The sequence below is a fragment of the Arachis duranensis genome, chromosome 7 (genome assembly GCF_000817695.3).
Source record: "Arachis duranensis cultivar V14167 chromosome 7, aradu.V14167.gnm2.J7QH, whole genome shotgun sequence".
Classification (NCBI taxonomy): Eukaryota; Viridiplantae; Streptophyta; class Magnoliopsida; order Fabales; family Fabaceae; genus Arachis; species Arachis duranensis.
This window is the reverse complement of record NC_029778.3, coordinates 13,744,997-13,771,826: the sequence shown is the minus strand read 5'-3', so window position 1 is coordinate 13,771,826 and position 26,830 is coordinate 13,744,997. Positions and strand designations below refer to the sequence as shown.

Here is a 26,830-nt window from a genome sequence, read left to right as displayed (position 1 = left end):
CTACTCTAATAAACTATCTAAATCAGACCCCTGCACAATAAGAAACCTATCAAAATATGAAGTGATAGCATGATCATACATGATAAGTCCATAAATCACAATAAAAGGAACCAAAGAACAATCCACGCTAGAACTTATAGTGGATTCCTGATTCATCATATTCCATGTCATGAGCAATATATAAGACAGCATATTAGAGGAAAATAATCCTCAAAGTCACTTTAGTATGAACCATTATGCCAACAAAATGATATGCATTATAATAGCATCTATAAGTAGTGCTTTCTCTATAGTACATTGACCTTTTTAATCATTAACTGACAAGTAATAAACAAGTGCCATCCTTAAATCTTGATAAATTAGTTAATCTCTTTCCTTGTCATTTCATGAGCCACTAAGGTTACATTGAAACCAACATTTATCAACAACTCCAACTAGTAAAAGGATGATTTAAGGATACTATCATCCACGAGAACATTCAAATAGAATGAATCAATCTAATTAATTAAAATTTAGGCGATAATTGCAGAAAACCAGATCAAGATGCATCTGATTGATACAAACTAGACATGACCAGTGGCAACTTATTGACATTGACGTCACAACATAAAGAAGCAGAATTTCAAAGTTACTTATTTGCAATAGTATATTTTAAATTTTTAATGAATTTCTAGTGCAATTTAAAGTTATATAATACTTAATATTTCTATAGATTGTAAGCTGTGGTATTAATTTCTTTTATAAACACAACACTAACAAAGTCAATGCAAACATTAAAAAAATAGTGTTGTATATAATTTAACTTTAACCTCAGGAAAGTGTCAGTGCAATTTATACAAAGGAAAAGGGATTGAAGTTACTAACCGTTTTCTCGTACCACTCTTTGGTAAAGAAAAGTTTGATTCCATGAACAATCAACGAGGCATAGACAATGACAAAGAGATAATGTGAGTACCAAAATGCATTGAAGCCAGTTGGACTGTTGAGTGGTTTAGGAAGCTTAATCCTGTTTCTCCTGAACCAAGGTGTGGCTTGCACTTTTGAGGGCTTGCACGAAGGAGGCGAAGGAAGTCGCAAGAAAGATGAAAAATTGCATGTATTTCAACACCAATTGCTACTGCTACAGCTATCACCTGCAAGAACAACAACATATATACCCTCACTTTGTTTGTACTACTAACTTTATTTAAATGGTGACACATTTATTCAGCAAGGGAATTTTGAGAAACAATACCCTATAACATGATATACATCTTTTCTCCTTCTACAGTGTAAGAATTTGTAGGCAAATAAACCTAACATCAGACAAATCCACAGTGCCATAACCCAAGTTCTTTGCCAGTTGTCCTGTATGAAGTACTTGGTATTTGTATAGCACTTCCTAACAGCACTGTCTTCATATGTAGGCTTCAGTTTCAAGCTTAGCATTTGGCTTAGGTACTTGCTAAGTTGCTATCACCTCTTTTAGAATGACTTGGTCCATGCAGTAAGAGCATCTCTAGGCTATCCAGCTGATGAAGCAGTAATAATAATCACCAATTGGCCAAATAAATGAGATTAACATGAGTAATATGGAGTTTTTGTTTTTCTTTTCAAATAAATTTCTAGTCACTTCTAGAGTTAGCTATTTATGATTTTGGTCTATGTCAAATTTTTCTTATGGATTTGATATAATTTCCTAAATACAAGTGAAATCAGTCCCTCTCATCATCTTAAATATAAATCAACTTCATACTTATGATTTGAAATATAAGTACTTATCTGTATGTGAAACTGTAATAATGACTAATATTACTTAATTTTGATAAGTTTTATACCAAAACAATCTGAAATAGGATGATGTAAATACCATGATAAATCCTGTCTCTTCAGGGTCTAGTTCTTCCATGATCAAAGCTGCATATTCTTCAGCCTGCTGCTGTATGTTTGAGAGATCTGGTCAGAAATCTGGTCCCAAAAGTCCTTCAATTGAGCCTTGTTAATTGAATCCCCGTGAATATCCCTCCTCCTAGCCAAAGAATCAAAAAGAACACCAGCAAATGCCTCAGATTCCTTGCTCATCCCTACATACAAACAATTAAACAAATCCAAACCATAGTTATCTAAACACTTCCTAAAAGAAAACTACTCAGAACAAGTCCTTATTTCACTCACTCACACACACACACACACACAAACAATTTCACAAACACTTGGAAAGCAACAACAAAAGAATAATGTAGATTTGTTATGAACTCTTCAATTTCAATTATTACCTATGCATTTTCCAAAGAGAGAATGATGAAGCCATCCATCAGTTGAAGCAGTAAGAACATCAAACTGCTTCTCCACTTCATGCCACCCTGCACCACCGCCACCGCCACCGCCACCACGACCACCACCGCCACCCTTAGCAATGAACTTAAGTTCCTTGAGAGCACTTGAAGCCGCGGACTTAGTCCTATCGTAGTGTCCTCTTCTTGCAGCAGCAGCAGCATCAGAAGAAGAAGGTGTTGTTTGTTTGGAAGAAATCGAAGCGAGTCATTTGAGTTCTTGAGAAACCTGCTTCATTTTAATGGAAGCGGTTTTAACAACAGTAGCACCAAAGGAAATCAAGTGGAACAAAAGGAGAAATAAGGGTACGAGAGTTCACCCGCGCTGCAACATACCCAAACCCCCAAATTGAAAACCCTAGAATCATCTTTGCGACATTAACTCCACGGTTAAGAAAAATAAAACTAGTAAAATTTTCAGCAGCCACAACCAAAGAGTTCAATCCACAAAATATAAAACCAACATAATCTGCCTTCACAGTTTAAAATCAAATCAAATTTAACCTTATTTGATAATATAATAATGACTAAATTACTAATATCTATCAAAGTTCAAAATGAATCTGAATTTATTCTCATTATCATTTTATTTATGAAAGTTCAAAATACAAACAAATCTACATGTGAATAAATTTAACATGTAGAAATTATCTTTCATAGATACAGAACTAATTTGTTCATTCATAGTATTGGTACTTATACCCCCTGCACCGTACTCACAAACAGGGTACTTATACATGTGAATAAATTTGTTCATTCATTGTTAATAAATATGTAAATAAAAAATGTAACAGATCTAAGAAATTAAGTATTGAATGCACTTTTTTAGTTTGTCTTGTTTGATGGCTCATTGGTTATCATCATAGCTCAATGAATGCTGATATTTTGTAAATTCAGGTGATTCTATTAGGCCAACAGGTATAAACTTTAGTAGAACATAACAACAAATAATTATATAAAACCTTGAACAGATCACTATCACCAAGGTAACGTTCAACTCACACCATCATACAAATTAAACAAGTACTACCAATTTAATAGGGTAAGAGCTTTCAAATCACTACACACAAGAGGGGAAACTTCAAAGTATGCATGCAACCACGATAATGGAGCTGAGAAATGAGAAGTTACCTGGCTCACTGAGCAAACGCTGTGTTTCCTGTTGAGATCAAAGAGCCAGAGAGAGAGTGATCAAAACAATCCACAAAAATCCAATAACAAAAATCTTAAGGGGAAAAATGAAGAAGAAAGCGTCTGAACTAAAATCATAGTTCACAAACCCTAAAATACCACACATCTTCATCAACAACAGCATGCGTGTTATCAAATCATAGTTTACAAACCCATATTTCACAGATTAAAACCCCCAAATTAAAACCCCTAATATCGGAACCCTACTCCTCTGAAATTTCAGAACCTACTAAAAATCATCACATATCTATTCAACTAGAAATCAGCACAGAGAATACGATGATGAGAAGTACGGAGATGACAATGGTGGGGGCGGCGCAGCGACGATTACTAGAGAACGGCGTAGCGACGATTACTGGAGAAGAGCAATGGTCAGTGCAGTGGTGACAATGGCAAAGGTGAGAGTGTCGATGGTGAACGGTGAGCGGTGACTAGCGGTGAGTGGTTGTGGTGACCTGGTCAGCGTAGCGACGTGATGAGTGGTGACTGGCGGTGAATGGTCACTGGGTGGCGACAGTCAACGGCGACGGTGAGAAGGCGAAGGTGATGATGAGTGTCGTAGGCGAAGGTGAGGGTTGTTGAGCAAGAATGGCGAAGGTGACCTGAGGTTGTGCGCGTATTGAAGGCCGTGAGAGGGTTAAGTTGTGCGCGTAAATTGAAGGTGAGAGGGTTATGTTGGAGGGAATTGAAAGGAGATGAAAATTTTCACTAAGTGTTTGGATTTGGCCTTACATACATTAGGCATCACTTTTGAAGCGCACCCAAAACATAATAAATAAGTTACTCTTTAAAAGCGTTTCCTTTGATACGAAAAGTGAATCCATAGATATCAACCTACGGCTACGTTTTATAAGTGATTTCTATAATACCTAAGGCTACGCTTTTTAATAATATTTATATTAAAATAAAATTTATAAATATAATTATTTTATTTTTAAATTTAATATTTATATGTAGCAATACATATGGTTAAGATTAACAAAAAAATAAATCTGAGTTTGATTAATAAAAAATTTTGTTTAAGTTAATAAGCCAAACTAATTTTAAATAAAAAATCAGTTTTAAAAAAGAATTCATTTTTACATAAAAAAATAGCTTTTGTACATAAAAATCTATTTTTATTTAGAAAATTAAATTTTTTTATCTAAAAATCGGTTTTTATTTTCAAAAAACTGATTTTTTTAAATTATATAAAATCAATTACATTTATAAATTATTTTTTAGCATTTTAAAATATCAATTTTACCTTTATAATATTTATCTTTTAAAAGTTTGCAGACTAATTGTTTTTGTTATTATTTTTATTACAAATCAAATAATATAATATAAGGTTAAAATGATGTTGAAGTAAGAATGATAAGAAAAAAGAAATTATCCAGTCCAATAAAAATTTTTATAAAAAGGAGAGAGTACCTGAGAAAAAAAGAGAAGGAAAAAGAACGTAGAGATAGAAAAAGAGCATGGAGTAAAAAAAGTACTTTCTGAGAACAACGCAAAATAGGAAAAATAAAAAGGGGTAATAGTGGAATAATAAAAAATAGCACCATGGACAAAAAAAAAAAATTCATAAAAACAGTCCGTGTCCCTCTTCCAAATCCCGTGTCCATCATTGTCCTTCGTAAAAGAGTGGACACAAAAGTATAAAAAACTGTCCCGGAGACAATATGTTCAGTGTCCATGTCTTTGCTTCCAAACGCTTTTTAAGAATGTGCTGTCCATGTCTCCGTGTCCTGTCTTCGAAAACAAACGCTACCTAAGTTACTCTTTAAAAGCGTTTCCTTTGATACGAAAAGTGAATCCATAGATATCAACCTACGGCTACGTTTTATAAGTGATTTCTATAATACCTAAGGCTACGCTTTTTAAATGATGCCACAATTGTGTATTCTTTTCTCTTATAAAAAGGCAACACGGAGAAAAGCGTAGCCTATTCTATGAATAGGCTACGCTTTTCAATTGTAGCTTAAAATAAGTGTAGCTGAATGGGTATTTTTCTTGTAGTGATTATTCGTCTAAATTAATAATAACAGACGAGTATTATTGACTTAAACTACTTACCAATCTGGTTTTCATCTTCATGAAGGTCGTCGACCCACCGGTATACTTGGACGACTTCGGTGAAGCTCGGTTGGTGACGTTCATTAACGAAAATGCTTGAACCCTTCGTCTGTAGCAAAATGGTTGTCCCGCTTCCTCTTGATGTCTACACGGATCCAGCTTCCTCTACTATCCCCGTGATGAAGATCGCTCATCATCTGCTGAAAGTGCTTGGTTGCCCGATGGTCGAAAATCTTGTGGATCAAGATAGAGTGCTCCCGATCCCAAACAAATTTCAAATGCAGATAGTGATTCAACATTACATAATAAAATTAAAATATAGTTTTCATACAGTTAATTAATTAAAAAATTCAAAATCATATCGCCCACTTTTGGATCCATCGGTCTCTGACGTCTGTAGGGACCTGAATGTAGCTCGATCATGCATCGTCGTACATGGATCTGATGACCTGCATGATCTCCTGCGTGCAGGCATTGTTGTCCGAGGCGAACCTATCAATTAAAAACTTAAATTAGAAACACATACAACCTTTACGATTTCAAAATAGATTGCGAATTAAAACGATTAAAATAGACGAGTACTCATGCCTGCATTCCATCGAGTAAAATCCACATCCAGTGCACGGGCAGTGGTGGCAGGGCATCCTCTTGGGGGGCACTCCGGAGGAATCAGCCATCGCGGCGTCTGTCATCGTTGTAGGGGACGTAGCAGTAGGAGCTAGGAGACACATAATTAAGGCTTGAGACCATCATGAATTGCTGGTCAGATGGTGCCGCCAGTGATGTCACAGAGGTCGACAGAGTAGTCGGGATAGAGGGTAATAACTGGGCAGTCCTCGGAGATTCGATAGAACCTTGCCCTCAGCCATGACCATGTGACCCACTTGATTGACCTCTGCTATCTATCGTCATGTCTGCAAAAAAAAATATTACTAACACAGATGAAAATACAATTACTTTCATCAACTCTAAACATATATAATTCTAATTTTTCAATTTCACTCAAATAATTTATAAAAATTTTAACAAAGTCTTCCCTATAAAATTCGAATTTCTTCACTATTCAAGAATTTCATCTAATCCAAATATCTATCCATCCACCAAAAAACTTCAATCATTCACTAAACAAATAAAGCATTCAAGGTATTTAATAATATTTCACCAAGTAATAAAATTCTTTGAATATAATGAAACAAGGCTATATATACTCAATGATTTGCCCTTAATTAAATAACCTCTTTAGGTATATATATATATAATTTCTTAACCACCAAAGAAAAGATTCTCATGAAGGAATATATTCAAATCCATACAGTCACTAGTCACTGGTATACAAACAACTTATTCACCTCATATTTTTCATGACTATGTTATTTAATAATTAAATTCAATTAAATTGGTGTAATAATATATTGATACAATAAAACCAGTTGAAAAAGAAAAAAGATGTATAAAAGAAGTGAAAAGACTTGATTAAATTTAACTACAAAAATAACTTATTCATCTCATATTTTTCATGACTAATTAAGTTATTTTAATAATTAAATTCAATTAAATTAATGTAATAATATATTGATACAATAAAACTAGTTGAAAAAGAAAAAGATGTATAAAAAGAAAGCTCAGGATTCGGTGGTCCCAGAACGTTTGGACTATTAAATAGTCCCATAATAAAACATGTTTTTTAAGTTTTTTTAACAACTGTTACATAGTCCTTTAACTAATTTTAATTACAAATTAACCCCATATATTTTATTTAATTATAAAAACTGTTTTTTATTTTATAAATTATTATTTTATCAATTATCTATTATCTATTCTATTATATAAAAATCGGATTTCTGCACTTAATGATTGAGCTGACGTGGCATGCTTTTGAGAGTGTTTCCCGATTTATTTCTTTTAACTCATTAAATACAAATTATTACGATAAACTAACTATATCAACTAATTGATTTGATTAAATATTTAAATATTATATAATTTATTATCATTTATATCAATTTGATTTGGTAATATTTCCTAATTCATTTATTTTAACATTCTGTTAATATTTTTTAATTTAATTCTTTTAATTTATTAAACAAAATTTATTGTGTATACTAATTAATTAATTTGATTACTTTATTAATCATTAAATAATAAATTTATGAATAAAATAGACAATTGATATATGGGTATATTTGTCAGCATCTGTATCTTTTATGGGTACAAATAGTAATTTATTCAATAAAAAAATAAATAGTTAAAGCTTTCTCAATACTAACTGTCGTAGTGTATGACATGTGTTCTATAATTTTTTTGGATTTGATTGTTTTTTTATTATTATATGTTGTTCTATTTAATTTATGCTAAAAAGACTTGTAATAATCATCTTATCGTGGTAGTATAAAAGTTGTAAGTATTATATTTATTTTGTATGCTCTTAAATCTCATGTTCTAGATGGATATTTATGACTGAGTAATTATTAAAAGAAATAATTGGTTTAATATCTATTATTTTATATTCTATTTAAATTATAATAATGGATAAATATTTTTTTAAATAAATAATGCAATTTTTCATAAAAACAACGTTTAAGTAATTGTTAAATTAGATTATACCACAGATGATGATAAATATCTTGATATTAGATCTGCTATAAAATAAATTTTTAGGCTATAAAACAAATTTTTAGCAATATTCTGTTGTATTATATAATTTAGTTATATTTTTTTATCTTCAATCTATATTATTTAGATTGACATATTTCTAAAAAGGGTTATTTAATTTTTTTAAATTATTAAATCAAATCAGTTACAATTTATATTATGGTTAAACTCAAACTTTTATTTATTTTGTCATATTATTATATATATAAATATTAAATTATTTTATTAAACACTTATTTAATTACGAAATAATATTATATGTTACTTTTATATTGGCAATTAAATTTCAATTACTACACAAATATTATTTTTAAGTAATTATATATTTTATTGTTATTTTAAAATTATTATATAATTTTAAGATCATTTAATTATGTTTATTTTTTTAAAAGCATTGTCATTATTATTGGAGAGAAACTAATGTTTGTGATAGTCTAAAGTTAAAAAATAAAAGTACAAAATATTAATATACTAAGTTTTTGAAGTATAAATCTTAAAGCAAATATATGTGATTGTAATTAATGATCATAATTAAAAGTATTTATTTTATTTCAATTTGTTCAGGACATATTTATCTTAAATTTTATTTTTTTATTAATTCGTATTTTTTATACATTTAATTTAAATTATTAAATATAAATTAGTAAAAAAAATATAATACTTAATGAATTATCATAATCACATTTAAAGGTATTTAAGTTATTTTCATATAATAAAAGTGATATGCTTCAAAAAATAATTGTATATAATTTACTAACAAATATATAAGATATTTATCATAATTTTTATTTTTAATAAAAATATCATTGTATTAAAGTGATGTATTTTAAAAATGTGTAATTAAAATTTTTATTAAAAAAATTTCAAGATAGCAAATGCAATTTTATTTTATTTTATCCTTAATATTTAGTTTTAATTTTACTTTTAGAGTTTCAATATGTTTCAATTAAACCATTAGGGTGAACAACATTAATTATAACTAATTAATTATATTATCTGATTTGACCAAAATTAAATAAATATTAAATTATTTAATAAATAGTAAACAAATAAATAAAATAAATGAATTTAATTTGAATTATTTTTTATTATTTGTTATATCTAAAAATCAGAATGTACTTTTATGTATTTTGATTAATAATTTTTAAAGAAGTTACTATTTTATTTACTAATATTTTAAATTTTTTTGTAATATTTTCATAAAACTTGATTAATAGGTCCTTCTTCACAATGTTTTTTTTTTATTTTTTAACAAAAATATATCTAAATATTTGTCTTTCATCTTTTATATACTAATTTTTTTTACAGTATATTTTTATTAACTACATGCATTATTTTTTACTTTTTTTTTACTTTTTTAATTATTTTATTACTTTATTTTAATTTCACTCTTCATATGTTTATTGTATTTCACTTCATCTTAGCTTCCATATTTATTGTATTTCACTTCATCTTAACTTCAATTTCATAGTTAACTTTCAATTATATAAAATTCAATAGTTTCTTTCAAAACATGCTTAAATATATTATCTATTATATACAATCATTAGGATAAAAAAATATTAATTGAATATATAATTTAATTTAAAGTTATTAATCATAGACTATGGACAAATTATTTTTAAAAAAGTTTTATGGATCAACATGTAATTTTTTTATATTTTTATTTTTTCTAAAATTTTTCAGACTTATCAACATTTGAGTTGTCTATACATCACTTCTCAAAATATTATGATTTCACAAGTTATAATATGTGGAGTAAATCACTTTTATAAATCATTTGCAAACCAATTTTACGTATATCTACCAAAGTAAAAAAAATTACGCGCATGTCTCAATTTACATATCTATGTAAATCAAATTTATGGAGTTCGAATCATGTGTTTTCATAGTAAATTGAATCTATAAGATTCGAATTACTTGGATGTTATCTATGCTACTAAATCGAATGAAGGAGATTCGATTTACAATAAGCTGGATTGCTATTAAGTGAGTATAAATCGAACCTTATTGCTTCGATTTAGCATGGACCATATAAATCAAAATTTATAGATTTGATTTAGTAAGGGAGGACATAATTTGAATTCATTGAATTCAATTTACTTTCGAATCACAATGTCAAGTAATTTGAATTCTATAAATTCGATTTATTACTTATTACCCTAATTCAAATTCATTAAATTCAATTTATATAGAAATGTAAATGAAAATAACTAGGTAACGCTTTTTAGTTTGAGGGATTCAAGTAATTTTGGGGTGGTTTATCAACATAAATTAACCTAATATGTGATATTAGTTATTGTTATATATATAAAAAAATGTGACTTATTTATGCATTGTTTGAATTAAAAGAATTTGTAGGAAAATAAACTGCTGGAGAAGAAAATATATGAAAAAATTAATTTTTTATTATTTGGATCAACAAAAAAATTGAATGAAAAACATAAAAATGTATGTGGAGCTCATGTAAATTTTTTCTCTTTAAAGTTGCGAAGAAAACTTATGCAGAAGTACAAATATGGGTTAAAATACAGAGTTATCATTTGAATTATAATTTATATATAATATATAAAAATATTAATATAATTTTACTCTATTATAATTTGTTCTCTTCTTACTTTTTCTTTCATCCAAGCAAAAAAAAAAATTCTTCTATTTTCTTTTCATTCATTTTTTCTTCATCTAAACAAACACATAAAAATATACTTTTCTTTCAATTTTGTTTCTTCTCATCTTCTTTCTTTCTATTTTCTTTCCTCTTATTTTTTATCTTATATTCAAACAATAGCTTAGTATTGATCATATTGTTTTGACTTTAAAAATGAATACGATACCAATAAATAAAATTGTCCTAAGTAAATTTCAACAAAGACAAAAGCAATTCAAATTGATTAAAATAAATATTAATTATTTTTAATATTTTTAAATTATAAAATATTTATAATAATAATTACTATATATATTTTTATTTAAATTTTAATAAAAAAATTATATAAATTTATGTATTATCTCGTGCAGGACACGGGAACATACACTAGTATTTATTAACAATCAAATACAAAAACAACAACCAATTATATCCTCCATTGATCCTAATAAAGCTTTTGGCCATTCCAATTGATTAAAATACTAAATTTGATCTCGTGATGTTCGTCCATGACTTCCAAATCGTGTTTTCTTGAAATTCAATCGATTGGTTTATCAAAATAATCGATTGAATTGTAACTCAATCAATTGAATTACAGTGTATCACAAAACAATCGATTGAAAGTTGTAAGGTAGAATATTTTTCGCTTAAACCAATCGATTGTTTATACTTTCCAATCGAATGAATGCCCAAAAACAATCGATAGTTTTTGTTACTCAATCGATTGAATTCACGAAAACAACATGGATTTGCCAAATACAATCGATTGGAAAGTGATGACATTGAAGTTTTAGCCAAATTCAATCGATTGGTAAAGTAATCCAATCGATTGGAAGGTGATGAAGTTGAATTTTTTGCCAACTTCAATCGATTGGTAATGCTACCCAATCGATTGAAATGTGTCCTGCGCCTATTTCAATCTTATTATCTTTTTAGAAATTAACTTATTATTCATCTATCTTATCTTTAAAATTCTATCTTCAATTTTTGCTGTTTTATTTTGATGTAGATAAACTAATCTTATCTTTTCCTTAATATTAACATTATAAATTGGTGAATAATCCATCACTAATTATTCAATTTCACCATTGAAATCGTGTACCATTTTCTTTGATTATAAAAAATTTAATTGTTTTTCTTTGGAACATCCATCTACTCAATATCCAATTTTTTTTTATTTTTTATCTGTCTATTTAATATCCACTATTTCTTCATTGTTAATCACCGTTGCAGTAATCAGCAAAGGTCCAATCAAGTTTTTCATTGTAGTGTTCAAAAAATAAACCATCGTTTTAATTACAAAATCGAGGTCAGTGAATAGAATCTCTAATTTTGCAATTATTCGTTTCGATACTTTATTCGTGAAATTGATTGTGTAAGGAAAAAATATTTTTTTATCTTTTATTAATTCACAAAAATTGAAAAATACTAAAAAGTAAATAGATGTTACTATTTTTTTATTATTAATTAATTAGCTAGTAATCAGGGACGGACCTAGAGGGGACGAGTAGTGGCCTGGACACCCCAAAATTTTAAGAAACTATACTTATCTATAACAATTTATATTCGGAATACAGAGGGTTTGGTGTCGATTATTTTTTTCCTATTTTACCCCTATGTTTATAATCTAAAACAACATACTCAATCATGTACTCACGTTCTGTAAATTTTGCATTAACCCATGACAGAATGATGTAACTGCTCGTTAAGATATTCTTATTGGATGTAAATTATTGTTACAAATATTTTTATTAAGATATGTTTTGAAGGAATAAAAGTAGAATAGTTCAATAAGGATTAATTTTAAAAAAAAAATAAATTTACACTAATAATTTTTCTTTTCAAATTATTAACGTACTTTTCTAATATATTCTAAATACCTACACAATATATAATATCAATTAGCGTTCAAATTTAAGTTCCAATATTGTTATTAACGAGAGAGGTTTATTAAAATCATATTTAAATAATTTTTTATTTTTTAACTATTTTATATTTTTAGATTGAAAATTTTGTATTTTTTTATTCAAGCTTTATTTTTATATTTTATTTTAATTGTCTTATTCAAAACTATTAATATGAATTTTTATTTTGAAGGATAAAAAAAATGAGATTTTTTTAATAAATTAAATTATTGAAAAACTTACTTATTATAAAAGAAGTTAAGTATATTTCTTGATTATAAGAATATATATAATTCACTTTTGAATGTAATCAAAATAAATATAAATTTATTCGATTTTTTAAAATTTACATTAATTATTAAAATTATAACATAATGAATGTACTCCTATACAAATTTATTCTTATTTTTGTGCTTTATTTTAATTTTGTTAAACAAAAAAGTTTAAATATTATTTACTTTTAATTTTTAACTTTTACCACAAATAAAAATATATGACTTTGTGTGTATTAAATAATTTTTTTCATTGGACATTTTTAAGATGTCAGGTATATTTACGGACACTGAGATGAATGAGCAATACCAGGAGGACGATGACTTTAACCAACAAGAAGAGCTAGTAAGTGACCAAGATATGATGGATGAACAGAATGAATTCAAACAAGATTTCAGAGATGAATTTACTGAGGGAGCGTTTATTTCTGAATCTGATCAGTCAGAAGATATCCTTGAAGCCGCTTATGTGGTTGACTCCATGCAAGACATTACAACTTTGAAATTTAGTGAGAATTTTGCGGAGAAAATTGGCAAATACCACTTTTCTACTTTCCAGCTTGCATTTGATTTTTATATGAAGTACTCAAAGTCGAAGGACTTTAGTGCAAGGAAGAGCAAGACCTTCAAGAATAGTACTGGCGAGATTTACAAACAAAAGTTGGTATGTCATAGGCAAGGATTCAGGATGGAGAAATATTACACGATAGAAAAAAGGAAGAAGGAGCCTAGATTGGAAACAAGAACTGGATGTGAAGCCCGAATGGATGTTAAATTTATACCAGAAAATGGAAGGTGGCATATCTTTTATTTCTCTGACGAACACAACCATGATCTATTGGATACACAATTCAGTGCTATGTTGCCTGCCCACAGAAAAATGTCAGAGGCGGATATTATGCAAATGATGAACATGCTAAAGTCAGGGATTAGCACCTCACAGATATTTGGTCTTCTAGCTAGTCAAACGGGCGGGTACGAATTTGTTGGCTATGGTCCCAGAGATATGTACAATGAGATTGCTCGGCAAAGGCGTCAAATTCCTGGTGATGCAGCACGAGTGTTGAAGAAGTTGGAGGATATGCGGTTGAAGGATCCACAATTATATTTCAAGGCATTTCATGATTCAAGAGGTTTGTTACATAATTTGTTATGGTCTGATGGGATTAGCCAACTAGACTACCGACTCTTCGGGGATGTTATTGCTTTTGATGCTACGTACAAGAAGAACAAGTATAGTTATCCATTAGTCATATTCAGTGGGGTTAACCACTACAACCAAACAATTGTTTTTGCTGCTGCATTAATTGTGGACGAAACTACTGATACATATATTTGGCTCCTGCGTCAGCTCATGTTTGCAATGAGGGGCAAGACCCCAACCTCAATCATAACTGATGGGACCATGGCGATTAGGAATGCAGTGAGAGATGTATTTCCCGAAGTCAGACATAGATTATGCGCTTGGCACCTTATTCGAAATGCAACTAGCAATGTTGGAAATCCATCGTTTACATCTAAGTTCAGAAAAATCATGTTGGGAGACTACGAGATTCCTGTGTTTAAGCGTAAGTGGATTCAGCTTATTGAAGAATTTGGCATTGAGGATAAGCCGTGGGTGATCAACATGTACGAAGAGAAGCATATGTAGGGTACTGCATATCTAAGAGGAAAATTCTTTGCTGGCTTTAGAACTACATCAAGATGTGAAGGTTTACACTTAGTTGTGGGAAGGTAGTGGGGTCGCGGTATGATTTGACAAGTTTTGCAGAGCATTTTCAAAGGTGTGTTGCACACATGCGCTTTAAAGAATTTAATACTTATTATGAATCTACACGTGGGGTGCCCGTCATGCAAACATGTATAGAGCTGCTAGAGAGATATGCTGCTAAGTTATACACTCATGTGATATTTCTTTTCTTTCGGCCATTTCTCTCTAGAGCTGGATCAATGCGGGTGCTAAACATAGATAATACCGATGATTGCATAAAGTACATTGTGTGTAAGCATGGGAGGCCCAATTTTATGTGGACCGTTGATTTTCGTCAAGAAGAAATGATCTTCATGTGTACCTGTTTAAGAATGGAGTCATTTGGAATTCCCTGTGAACATATTGTGAAAGTTCTGGTTGACAGAGACATCAGTGAGATTCCCCGGTCATTGGTATTGGATAGATGGACAAAAAAGGTTAAATCAACACTCAATGATCCAAGTGGGCTCACCAGGGATGCTGTTGTTATTAGTCGTCAAAGTGCCTTGGTGGAATTTTCTAAACAATTGGCTGTTGTTGCTGCTAAAGTACCAGAGAGATATGAAGAGACACGTGACCTAATTATGGGATTGTACTCATCTTACAAGGCTGCAGATGAAGGCACTAATCAACCTCAGTCAGGTGTAGCTAAAAGTAGCAATCCGTATGTGCATCAAAGCGGAGTAGGCTCAGGACAACTATCTAGGAAGAAGCGGCAACGTTGTAGTGTTTGTCAAATGGAAGGAAATAAGAAGACAACATGTCCCTGGCAAAAGGACATTGACAACAACGTTATTGAAGATGAAGCTAATGGTTCGGATGACGGCGACGTATATCCAGAACTGACGGCTGAGTTAGATAGTGATAATTAGCCACCTCCATATACTTAATATTTTTGCGGAATGAATCAGTTCCATATTTGTGTTTATTTATTTTTTTGCACTATATTAATGAAATTATATATATATATATTATTCCAATAGTCTTGCGTATGCCTTTTAGATGAAATAATTGTCAACTGAATATCGGTTTGCGGAAAAGGGTAAAAAAAAAAAACGCTCAAACCGACAATGTAAACGGTCTGGTCCAGTATTTAAAACCGTCAGATTGAAAATTGTTGAAAATTGTTGAACCGGTCGGTTTGACCGGACCGTGCTATCCGACCGGTTCAACAAAAGGACGCCGGTCTGATTAAAAACAACACCGAACTCCCTCCCCCCTTCTTTTCTCATTCAGAATCTGATAAACCTAAACTATTTTTTTGCGGTTCGGTTTTGCCACTAGAAACCTGAACCAAATCGAACCGAACCGGTCAAATAGAAAACCCAAAAAAACTATTAGAAAGCTTAGTCGGCAAACTGGACCGAACCGGGCGGGTGAATCGGTCTGATCGCAAACCGAAAGCTTAGGCGGTTCAATTTACTAGCAGAAACTGTTTTTCTAAAAACCAGACACAAACTGTTGAACCGGCCGAAACCGGCCGGTCAAACCGGACCGGAACCCGGCCTGTTTACTAGAAACGACGCCGTATAGAAGTTGAAAGGAGAAAAAGGGATCGCACGCGTTTGGTTTCCTTCTTCAACTCCTTCCTTACTCCTTAATCATCAACAAAATGCATTAGCCTCCACCAAAGAAATCAAACCCTAGCCTCCACCAATCTTGTCGCAGTCTGTCGGAGTGAGAGACTGTTGCTGCCGCCTCCGTCGCACTCAAGAACTTTCGTAATGGTGCTATCAGCGTTCGTTATTTTGCTCTCACTATCCCCTGTTCGCTTTCATCAGTCACCTGTTCGCTTTCCATTCTCTTTTCGCTCCCATCAGTCACCTGTTGACTTTGACTTTATAGATGGAAGTGTGGCAATAGGACAATGCCACAAAGAGAGAATCAGACAAGAGAGAATAAGGTAAAGTTTCAACTTGCTGAGGAAAAGGGATAAAATAGGGGGTTTTATTAACACATAACAAAGGCTTTATTACGTGTCAAACCAAATTGTAAAGTAAAATTCAAAGGGAAAAAGTGGTAACATTCAAATAAAGCGGGTTGACTTCGAAATATATAGAGTAGGCAGTAGCGTACGAAAATGAAAACAATGTGCTGGTTTTGGGTTAATGCAAATAAGATCCATATACGAGCTATCTAGAAACGCCACTAACCAATGGATTCATGAAGATGAATAACCTTAATCCCAATTCTCAACTTTGACAATAAATATATTATGTTGACTTTTACGACATTAGCTTAGTTTTTGTTTCACACGATCTATCTTCAAATGTTTGGTATTTAGCCATGAGACAAAAATAGACTACTAGGATCAGATCAGATGATATGCATGGCAACTGGCAAGACCCGCAAAATAATGCGGAAAACCACCTTTGCTATTTGACTTTGGCTCCAACCATTAATTATTTCTTAACTTTCTAATCTTTATACATTTAGCTCGATCCATGTTGAAATTAGAATTTACTCCTGCCCAGTACATAAGACACACTTTCCATTCTGAATCTAGTTCACTACAATTAAGTGTGACTAACATCATTCTTGTAATTCATTTTCAAGTCATATTCGACTTAAAAAGGTCAACAGAATAATTGTGAAAACCACGTCGCACATGAAAATGACGAGAAATCATAAGAATTATTGTCATTCTTATCAGAAACAAATAATTGAGAAAATCGCTGTTTATGCAATTATTGTATCAAGTATCAATCCCGTACATTTGATACGGATTCCAAGGATAACATGTGCATCATATCATATATACTAATCCAATTCTGATAATATGAAACCCCCTTACTCCACAACTTGATGCCAGCATAGCATACAAATTTCTAAGGCACATATAATTACACTGGCAGAGTTTTATACAATAAAATAAAATATATACACTATGAAGAAGACTAATGTTACATCATAAGATGAAAGGGAACCCCACTATTTCCTTTTTAAAACAGAAATCACTATGGGATGTTGTTAAATGCTAAGAGCCAGTACGTCATGGTGATTTCAGATATTCACACCATGAAAGAATACAAAGCGTATACATATGCATATGTATACCACTACTACTGTATGTACATATACATATGACTTATCAAGTTATCATAGCTTAATAATTAAATCAAGAAAAGATGGTGCCTAACTACCAAAATTGGGGTCAATGAGCCTCAAAGGAAGAAGCCATGACTTCAATCAGGTGATCGATTCTGCCAGCACAAGTGTGTGCCACCACCCACATGCCACGTTCTTCGCTACACAACCTTCCAAGGTTACTTCTGTAGGGATGATTCTGCCAGCACAAGTGTGTGCCACCACCCACATGCCACGTTCTTCGCTACACAACCTTCCAAGGTTACTTCTGTAGGGATGTTACGGTCGATCACATCCCCGAGTCCTAGCTGCCACACACCCCAAATTACTACTCAGAACATTGTGGTAAGAATGCAGCTAATTCATAAAGCATTACATACATCCTTGCCATCGGAGAAAAACTTCAGCAATATTTATTTGTTATGTTTGGTGGATGCTTTAGTTATTTTTCAATATCTTCTTAAATAGATATTTATCGTTTAGTGACTTTTACAATTTTTCTCTATTTTTATGCAATGTATAAATATTTTAGTTTAAAAAACTCATATTATTTTGATGAAGTAATGTTATTTTTATTTATTATTTTAACAACAATGACATATAAATATTATGTCTTATGAATTATATTTTATTTTATGTAATTAATTTATATTAAAAAGAATTCCAAATCTTTTTATTTGTTTGTATTTTAGTTTATAGTTTTCATCTTATTAAAATTTGACCTCTCTATTTTAATTAAATTTATATATATTGCTAATAGATAAAAAAATCTAGATAACAGTAACCATAAAAACAATAAATCATGATTACTATGTATTGCATTTGGAAAGAGATACTTTTTTAAAAGTGAGAGTATCCATTTTTAGTTAACTTATTTCGAATCATCAAAGTCAATGCTCCCCATTGACCAAGAGTGGGGATAGATTGCAATTGCAATATATTTAGATTTTGTATACGTACACGCCACAGAAAATCGGTTTGGTTCGGTTCGATTTGGTTTTTTCAATCATTTGGAAACTGTAAAATTCAAATTACATAATGAACCTGACTCAGAAAAATCAAGAAGCAATATGAAAAACAAAAAGGGACTGAATCAAAAATAGAACCAAATTGAATTGAAAATATAAACAAACTAATTTAAAAAATCTTCATGTGGTGCACCAATTCCATAAATTCTTTCTTTTTCACATTCTCAATTCCTGTGTTATCATTGAGTAAACAAAAAGTACAGAATCAACTCTAAATCAAAATTACCCTAAATCAAAATAGAACAAAATGTTCTTAATTAAAATACAAAATCAGAATCAATAAGACTGAACCAAAACTAAATAAAACAGAATCAGAAAGAAAAAACAAAACCAAAACCTGAGACTTAGGGAAGAACTTTCTATGTTAGGCAATTCCTTTGAGCTTGATATCTGTACATTGAATAATGAATAGTTAACAACAGAACAACAATCAAAGCAAGTTCAGTAAATCAACAACAAATAAATGAACCATAATCAGAAGCAATTTCAATAAATCAACAAGAATTAAAATAAACAATGAAGAAAAATCAACAATGAAGAACAATCATTTTCAAATGCCGTCCAATTGAACTTATCATCCGCATCTAATTTCATGTGAAGTTTTTTCCACAGCAACAACCATACCTGAAGGCAACTTAGCCTTGTAAACAGATCCTTGCCCTCCAATGCCCATGAGGTATTTGTCATGAAAATTATTGACAGCTTTAATGACGGTTTCAACTGCCATTTTTTCCATCATGACTCCATATGAAAAATTGTTCTTCTGGTTGCATTTCTTTCAAACACCAAATAATCCAAAGATAAGAAGCAGAACCAATAACATGACCAAAGTTAAGCTTGACCTACCATTAAAATTAGATGGAATTGTGCCAGAAAAATTGGTGCGAGAGAGATTCAACCGCTGTAACTGAGTCAATTCTCCAAGCACTCTTGGTATTGTTCCATTCAACAAATTCCCACTAAGATCAAGAGAACAGATAATAAAGAGCTCTGAATGACTTGAGGTTAGAGGGGATGCTTCCTTCTAGTTTGTTGTTGCTCAAGTTCAATTCCAACAAATTAGGTAACAGAACAACTTCAGCAAGGTTCAAATCAAGAATTTTCAGAACCAAATCAATCAATTCATAGAACCAGATCATATCAGAATCAATATTCAAGATCATTAACAATCCTAAATCCCAGTAATGACAAATGATAATAACAATTGAAGAAGCAAGATGAAAACGATGTAGATTAACTAACCAATTAAAAGTTTAAAACAACAATTACAGTTAAAAAACAAAAAATAAAACTTCTAAAGAAAGTGGAGATTGTAGTATCGTCGTAAAAAATCCAATTCGATCGGGGTTAGTCAAGGGAGAAGAATCAGAAGATGAATGTACTTACCTGCTCAATCAAGTAAGGAACGAACTAGATCCTTCAAGACAGAGCACAAAGCGGGACAAGGAGCACGACGGTGGGGCTGAAGAACGACCATAGCGAAACAGGAGGATTGAAGAACGACCACGACAAACCCGGCGGCGACAGTGCGACCAACGACGGCGCGATAGAGGCTATGGTTGTGTTTTAGGGAGAAATAATGAGAGTATGTATGAGACTAAGGAATCGAGAATGGGGCTCGAGAGGGGGGCAAGGGCTTAATGTCACTTAGGACGACAATGCGTGACGGCAAGGAGTGGTGGCGGTAGCTGCGATTTCCATGGCTGACTTTGCAACGGAAAAGGTTGCGCGAATCTCCAAGTTGGGAGCGAAAAGGGGATGGAAAGCGAACAGGTGACTGATTGGAGCGAAAAGGGGATGGAGAGCAAACAGGTGACTGATGAGAACGAACAGGGGATGGTGAGAGCGAAGTAACGAACGCCGATAGCACCATTACGGAAGTTCTTGAGTGCGACGGAGGCGGCAGCAACAGTCTCTCACTCCGACAGACTGCCACAAGATTGGTGGAGGCTAGGGTTTGATTTCTTTGGTGGAGGCTAGTGCATTTTGCTGATGATTGAGGAGTAAGGAAGGAGTTGGAGAAGGGAACCAAACGCGTGCGATCCTTTTTCTCCTTTTAACTTCTATACAGCGTCGTTTCTAGTAAACAGGCCGGGTTCCGGTCCGATTTGACCAGCCGATTTTGGGCGGTTCAACAGTTGGTGTCTAGTTTTTAGAACAACGGTTTCTGCTAGTAAATTGAACCGCCTAAGCATCCGGTTTGCGATCACACCGGTTCACCCGCCCGGTCCGGTCCAGTTTGCTGACTAAACTTTCTAATAGTTTTTTTGGGTTTTTTATTTGACCGGTTCGGTTCGATTCGGTTCAAGTTTCTAGTGGCAAAACCGAACGCAAAAAAATAGTTTAGGTTTATCTGATTCTGAATGAGAAAAGAAGGGGAGGAGGGAGTTAGGGGAAGGGGATTGACGCGTTACGCGTTCGGTGTTGTTTTTAATCAGACCGGCGTCCTTTTTGTTGAACCGGTCGGATAGCACGGTCTGGTCAAACCGACCGGTTCAACAATTTTCAACAATTTTCAACAATTTTCAATCTGACGGTTTTAAATACTGGACCAGACCGTTTACATTGCCGGTTTGAGCAATTTTTTTTACCCTTTTCCGCAAACCGATATTCAGTTGACAATTATTTCATCTAAAAGGCATACGCAAGACTATTGGAAGAATATATATATATATAATTTCATTAATATAGTGCAAAAAAATAAATAAACACAAATATGGAACTGATTCATTCCGTAAAAATATTAAGTATATGGAGGTGGCTAATTATCACTATCTAACTCAGCCGTCAGTTCTGGATATACGTCGCCATCATCCGAACCATTAGCTTCATCTTCAATAACGTTGTTGTCAATGTCCTTTTGCCAGGGACATGTTGTCTTCTTATGTCCTTCCATTTGACAAACACTACAATGTTGTCGCTTCTTCCTAGATGGTTGTCCTGAGCCTACTCCGCTTTGATGCACATACGGATTGCTACTTTTAGCTACACCTGACTGAGGTTGATTAGTGCCTTCATCTGCAGCCTTGTAAGATGAGTACAATCCCATAATTAGGTCATGTGTCTCTTCATATCTCTCTGGTACTTTAGTAGCAACAACAGCCAATTGTTTAGAAAATTCCACTAAGGCACTTTGACGACTAATAACAACAGCATCCCTGGTGAACCCACTTGGATCATTGAGTGCTGATTTAATCTTTTTTGTCCATCTATCCAATACCAATGACCGGGAAATCTCACAGATGTCTCTGTCAACCAGAACTTTCACAATATGTTTGCAGGGAATTTCAAATGACTCCATTCTTAAACAGGTACAAATGAAGATCATTTCTTCTTGACAAAAATCAACGGTCCACATAAAATCGGGCCTCCCATGCTTACACACAATGTACTTTATGCAATCATCGGTATTATCTATGTTTAGCACCCGCATTGATCCAGCTCTAGAGAGAAATGGCCGAAAGAAAAGAAATATCTCATGAGTGTATAACTTAGCAGCATATCTCTCTAGCAGCTCTATACATGTTTGCATGACGGGCACCCCACGTGTAGATTCATAATCAGCATTAAATTCTTTAAAGCGCATGTGTGCAACACACCTTTGAAAATGCTCTAAAAAACTTGTCAAATCATACCGCGACCCCACTACCTTCCCACAACTGAGTGTAAACCTTCACATCTTGATGTAGTTCTAAAGTCAGCAAAGAATTTTTCTCTTAGATATGCAGTACCCCACATATGCTTCTCTTCGTACATGTTGATCACCCACGGCTTATCCTCAATGCCAAATTCTTCAATAAGCTGAACCCACTTAAGCTTAAACACGGGAATCTCGTAGTCTCCCAACATGATTTTTCTGAACTTAGATGTAAACGATGGATTTCCAACATTGCTAGTTGCATTTCGAATAAGGTGCCAAGCGCATAATCTATGTCTGACTTCGGGAAATACATCTCTCACTGCATTCCTCATCGTCATGGCCCCATCAGTTATGATTGAGGTCGGGGTCTTGCCCCTCATTGCAAACATGAGCTGACGCAGGAGCCAAATATATGTATCAGTAGTTTCGTCCGCAATTAATGCAGCAGCAAAAATAATTGTTTGGTTGTGGTGGTTAACCCCACTGAATATGACTAATGGACAACTATACTTGTTCTTCTTGTACGTAGCATCAAAAGCAATAACATCCCCGAAGAGTCGGTAGTCTAGTTGGTTAATCCCATCAGACCATAACAAATTATGTAACAAACCTCTTGAATCATGACATGCCTTGAAATATAATTATGGATCCTTCAACCGCATATCCTCCAACTTCTTCAACACTCGTGCTGCATCATCAGGAATTTGACGCCTTTGCCGAGCAATCTCATTGTACATATCTCTGGGACCATAGCCAACAAATTCGTACCCGCCTGCTTGACTAGCTAGAAGACCAAATATCTGTGAGGTACTAATCCCTGACTTTAGCATGTTCATCATTTGCATAATATCTGCCTCTGACATTTTTCTGTGGGCAGACAACATAGCACTGAATTGTGTATCCAATAGATCATGGTTGTGTTCGTCAGAGAAATAAAAGATATGCCACCTTCCATTTTCTGGTACAAATTTAACATCCATTCGGGCTTCACATCCAGTTCTTGTTTCCAATCTAGGCGCCTTCTTCCTTTTTTCTATCGTGTAATATTTCTCCATCCTGAATCCTTGCCTATGACATACAAACTTTTGTTTGTAAATCTCACCAGTACTATTCTTGAAGGTCTTGCTCTTCCTTGCACTAAAGTCCTTCGACTTTGAGTACTTCATATAAAAATCAAATGTAAGCTGGAAAGTAGAAAAGTGGTATTTGCCAATTTCCTCCGCAAAATTCTCACTAAATTTCAAAATTGTAATGTCTTGCACGGAGTCAACCGCATAAGCGGCTTCAATGATATCTTCTGACTGATCAGATTCAGAAAAAAAATGCTCCCTTAATAAATTCATCTCTGAAATCTTGTTCGAATTCATTCTGTTCATCCATCATATCTTGGTCACTTACTAGCTCTTCTTGTTGGTTAAAGTCATCGTCCTCCTAGTATTGCTCATTCATCTCAGTGTCCGTAAATATACCTGACATCTTAAAAATGTCCAATGAAAAAAATTATTTAATACACACAAAGTCATATATTTTTATTTGTGGTAAAAGTTAAAAATTAAAAGCAAATAATATTTAAACTTTTTTGTTTAACAAAATTAAAATAAAGTACAAAAATAAGAATAAATTTGTATAGGAGTACATTCATTATGTTATAATTTTAATAATTAATGTAAATTTTAAAAAATTGAATAAATTTATATTTATTTTGATTACATTCAAAAGTGAATTATATGTATTCTTATAATCAAGAAATATACTTAACTTCTTTTATAATAAGTAAGTTTTTCAATAATTTAATTTATTAAAAAAATCTCATCTTTTTATTTATCCTACAAAATAAAAATTCATATTAATAGTTTTGAATAAGAGAATTAAAATAAAATATAAAATAAAGCTTGAATAAAAAAATACAAAGTTTTCAATCTAAAAATATAAAATAGTTAAAAAATAAAAAAATTATTTAAATATAATTTTAATAAACCTCTCTCATTAATAACAATATTGGAACTTAAATTTGAACGCTAATTGATATTATATATTGTGTAGGTACTTATAATATATTAGAAAAGTACGTTAATAATTTGAAGAGAAAAATTATTAATGTAAATTTATTTTTTTTAAAAATTAATCCTTATTGAACTATTCTACTTGTATTCCTTCAAAACATATCTTAATAAAAATATTTGTAACAATAATTTACATCCAATAAGAATATCTTAACGAGCAGTTACATCATTCTATCATGGGTTAATGCAAAATTTACAGAACGTGAGTACGTGATTGAGCATGTTGTTTTAGATTATAAACATAGGGGTAAAATAGGAAAAAATAATCGACACCAAACCCTCTGTATTCCTAATATAAATTGTTATAGATAAGTATAGTTTCTTAAAATTTTGGGGTGTCCAGGCCACTACTCGCCCCCTCTAGGTCCGTCCCTGATTATTAGCTAATTAATTAATAATAAAAAATAATAACATCTATTTACTTTTTAGTATTTTTCAATTTTTGTGAATTAATAAAAGATAAAAAAAATATTTTTTCCTTACACAATCAATTTCACGAATAAAGTATCGAAACAAATAATTGCAAAATTAGAGATTCTATTCACCGACCTCGATTTTGTAATCAAAACGATGGTTTATTTTTTGAACACTACAATGAAAAACTTGATTGGACCTTTGCTGATTACTGCAACGGTGATTAACAATGAAAAAATAGTGGATATTAAATAGACAGATAAAAAATAAAAAAAAATTGGATATTGAGTAGATGGATGTTCCAAAGAAAAACAATTAAATTTTTTATAATCAAAGAAAATGCTACACGATTTCAATGGTGAAATTGAATAATTAGTGATGGATTATTCACCAATTTATAATGTTAATATTAAGGAAAAGATAAGATTAGTTTATCTACATCAAAATAAAACAGCAAAAATTGAAGATAGAATTTTAAAGATAAGATAGATGAATAATAAGATAATTTCTAAAAAGATAATAAGATTGAAATAGGCACAGGACACATTTCAATCGATTGGGTAGCATTACCAATCGATTGAAGTTGGCAAAAAATTCAACTTCATCACCTTCCAATCGATTGGATTACTTTACCAATCGATTGAATTTGGCTAAAACTTTAATGTCATCACTTTCCAATCGATTGTATTTGGCAAATCCATGTTGTTTTCGTGAATTCAATCGATTGAGTAACAAAAACAATCGATTGTTTTTGGGCATTCATTCGATTGGAAAGTATAAACAATCGATTGGTTTAAGTGAAAACCATTCTACCTTACAACTTTCAATCGATTGTTTTGTGATACACTGTAATTCAATCGATTGAGTTACAATTCAATCGATTGTTTTGATAAACCAATCGATTAAATTTCAAGGAAACACGATTTGGAAGTCATGGACGAACTTCACGAGATCAAATTTAATTTTTTTTTACCAAAGATAGGAGACTCGAACCCGCAACCTCTTAATTGAGTATGGGGAGACTTATGCCATTTGAACCATTACTCATTGGCATTGTTTTTGTTTTTGATTATTAATAAATATAATAGATAATTGATAAAATAATAATTTATAAAATAAAAAACAGTTTTTATAATTAAATAAAATATATGAGGTTATATTGTAATTAAAATTAGTTCAAAGACTATGTAGCAATTGTTAAAAAATTCTAAAAATATATTTTCTAATGGAACTATTAAATGGTCCAAACGTTTTAGAACTACTGAATCCTGATCCTAAAAAAAAGTGAAAAGACTTGATTAAATTTAACTACAACAATAACTTATTCACCTCATATTTTTTATTACTAATTCAACGATTGAGTTGAATATTGATGTAAATCCTCAAACTCATATTATTAGATAAATATAAACACATATTAAAATCTCAACTAGTTGGACATACCCTAAAAATATATTAAAGTAGAAGTTTTATTACGTGGTAAATAGTAGTGTTTGAATAAAAACTTTTTAAAGTACATTACAAAAACCTGTACTCTACATAAAACTATACTTTTATTTAAGGCCAATGCAAAGACATATATACGTCAAACAAATTCAGCAACAAATTCGGGCAAATTAAAATAGTTAAACATTGCTCAAACAAATTCAAATAAATAGAGCAACAAATTTAGTTAATCATTGCTCAAACAAATTCAAATTATTAATTCAACGTCAAAAACCCGAATTCAACCTAAAATCTAAAATCAACTAAAACCGAAATTAATCTCACTAAACTAATTAAATTAAATTAATTAAATGAAATTAAGAGTGT

The 26,830-nt window shown here is 31.6% G+C and overlaps 3 protein-coding genes and 1 pseudogene across 3 annotated transcripts; 1 reads left to right on the top strand and 3 right to left on the bottom strand.

Annotated features, from left to right (window-relative positions):
• Nucleotides 1–2,586, bottom strand: LOC107457869 (respiratory burst oxidase homolog protein C-like; annotated as a pseudogene).
• Nucleotides 2,587–13,304: 10,718 nt separating this feature from the next.
• LOC107457868 (protein FAR1-RELATED SEQUENCE 5-like) lies at nucleotides 13,305–14,687 on the top strand. The gene has a single exon (XM_016076042.1). It carries the CDS (start codon nucleotides 13,305–13,307, stop codon nucleotides 14,685–14,687), a length of 1,383 nt encoding a protein of 460 aa, XP_015931528.1.
• Nucleotides 14,688–21,662: 6,975 nt separating this feature from the next.
• LOC107457867 (protein FAR1-RELATED SEQUENCE 9-like) lies at nucleotides 21,663–22,487 on the bottom strand. Its single transcript, XM_016076040.1, has one exon. The coding sequence runs from the start codon at nucleotides 22,485–22,487 to the stop codon at nucleotides 21,663–21,665; it is 825 nt and encodes a 274-aa protein (XP_015931526.1).
• A 59-nt stretch (nucleotides 22,488–22,546) lies between these two features.
• LOC107457866 (protein FAR1-RELATED SEQUENCE 5-like) lies at nucleotides 22,547–23,908 on the bottom strand. Its single transcript, XM_016076039.1, has 2 exons — nucleotides 23,199–23,908; nucleotides 22,547–23,153 (listed from the first exon to the last, which is right to left on the bottom strand). The coding sequence occupies exons 1-2, from the start codon at nucleotides 23,906–23,908 to the stop codon at nucleotides 22,547–22,549; spliced, it is 1,317 nt and encodes a 438-aa protein (XP_015931525.1).
• Between the last annotated feature and the right edge of the window lie 2,922 nt (nucleotides 23,909–26,830).

What these genes read in the sequence shown, in the direction of transcription:
- LOC107457868 (XM_016076042.1), top strand. Translation starts at nt 13,305, where the DNA reads ATGTCAGGTATATTTACGGACACTGAGATGAATGAGCAATACCAGGAG.
- LOC107457866 (XM_016076039.1), bottom strand. Translation starts at nt 23,908, where the DNA reads ATGAATTCGAACAAGATTTCAGAGATGAATTTATTAAGGGAGCATTTT. An exon ending in AAGAAGTTGGAGGATATGCG is followed by an intron (nt 23,154 to 23,198) that starts GTTGAAGGATCC and finishes TCATGATTCAAG; the next exon opens with AGGTTTGTTACATAATTTGT.
- LOC107457867 (XM_016076040.1), bottom strand. Translation starts at nt 22,487, where the DNA reads ATGCGCTTTAAAGAATTTAATGCTGATTATGAATCTACACGTGGGGTG.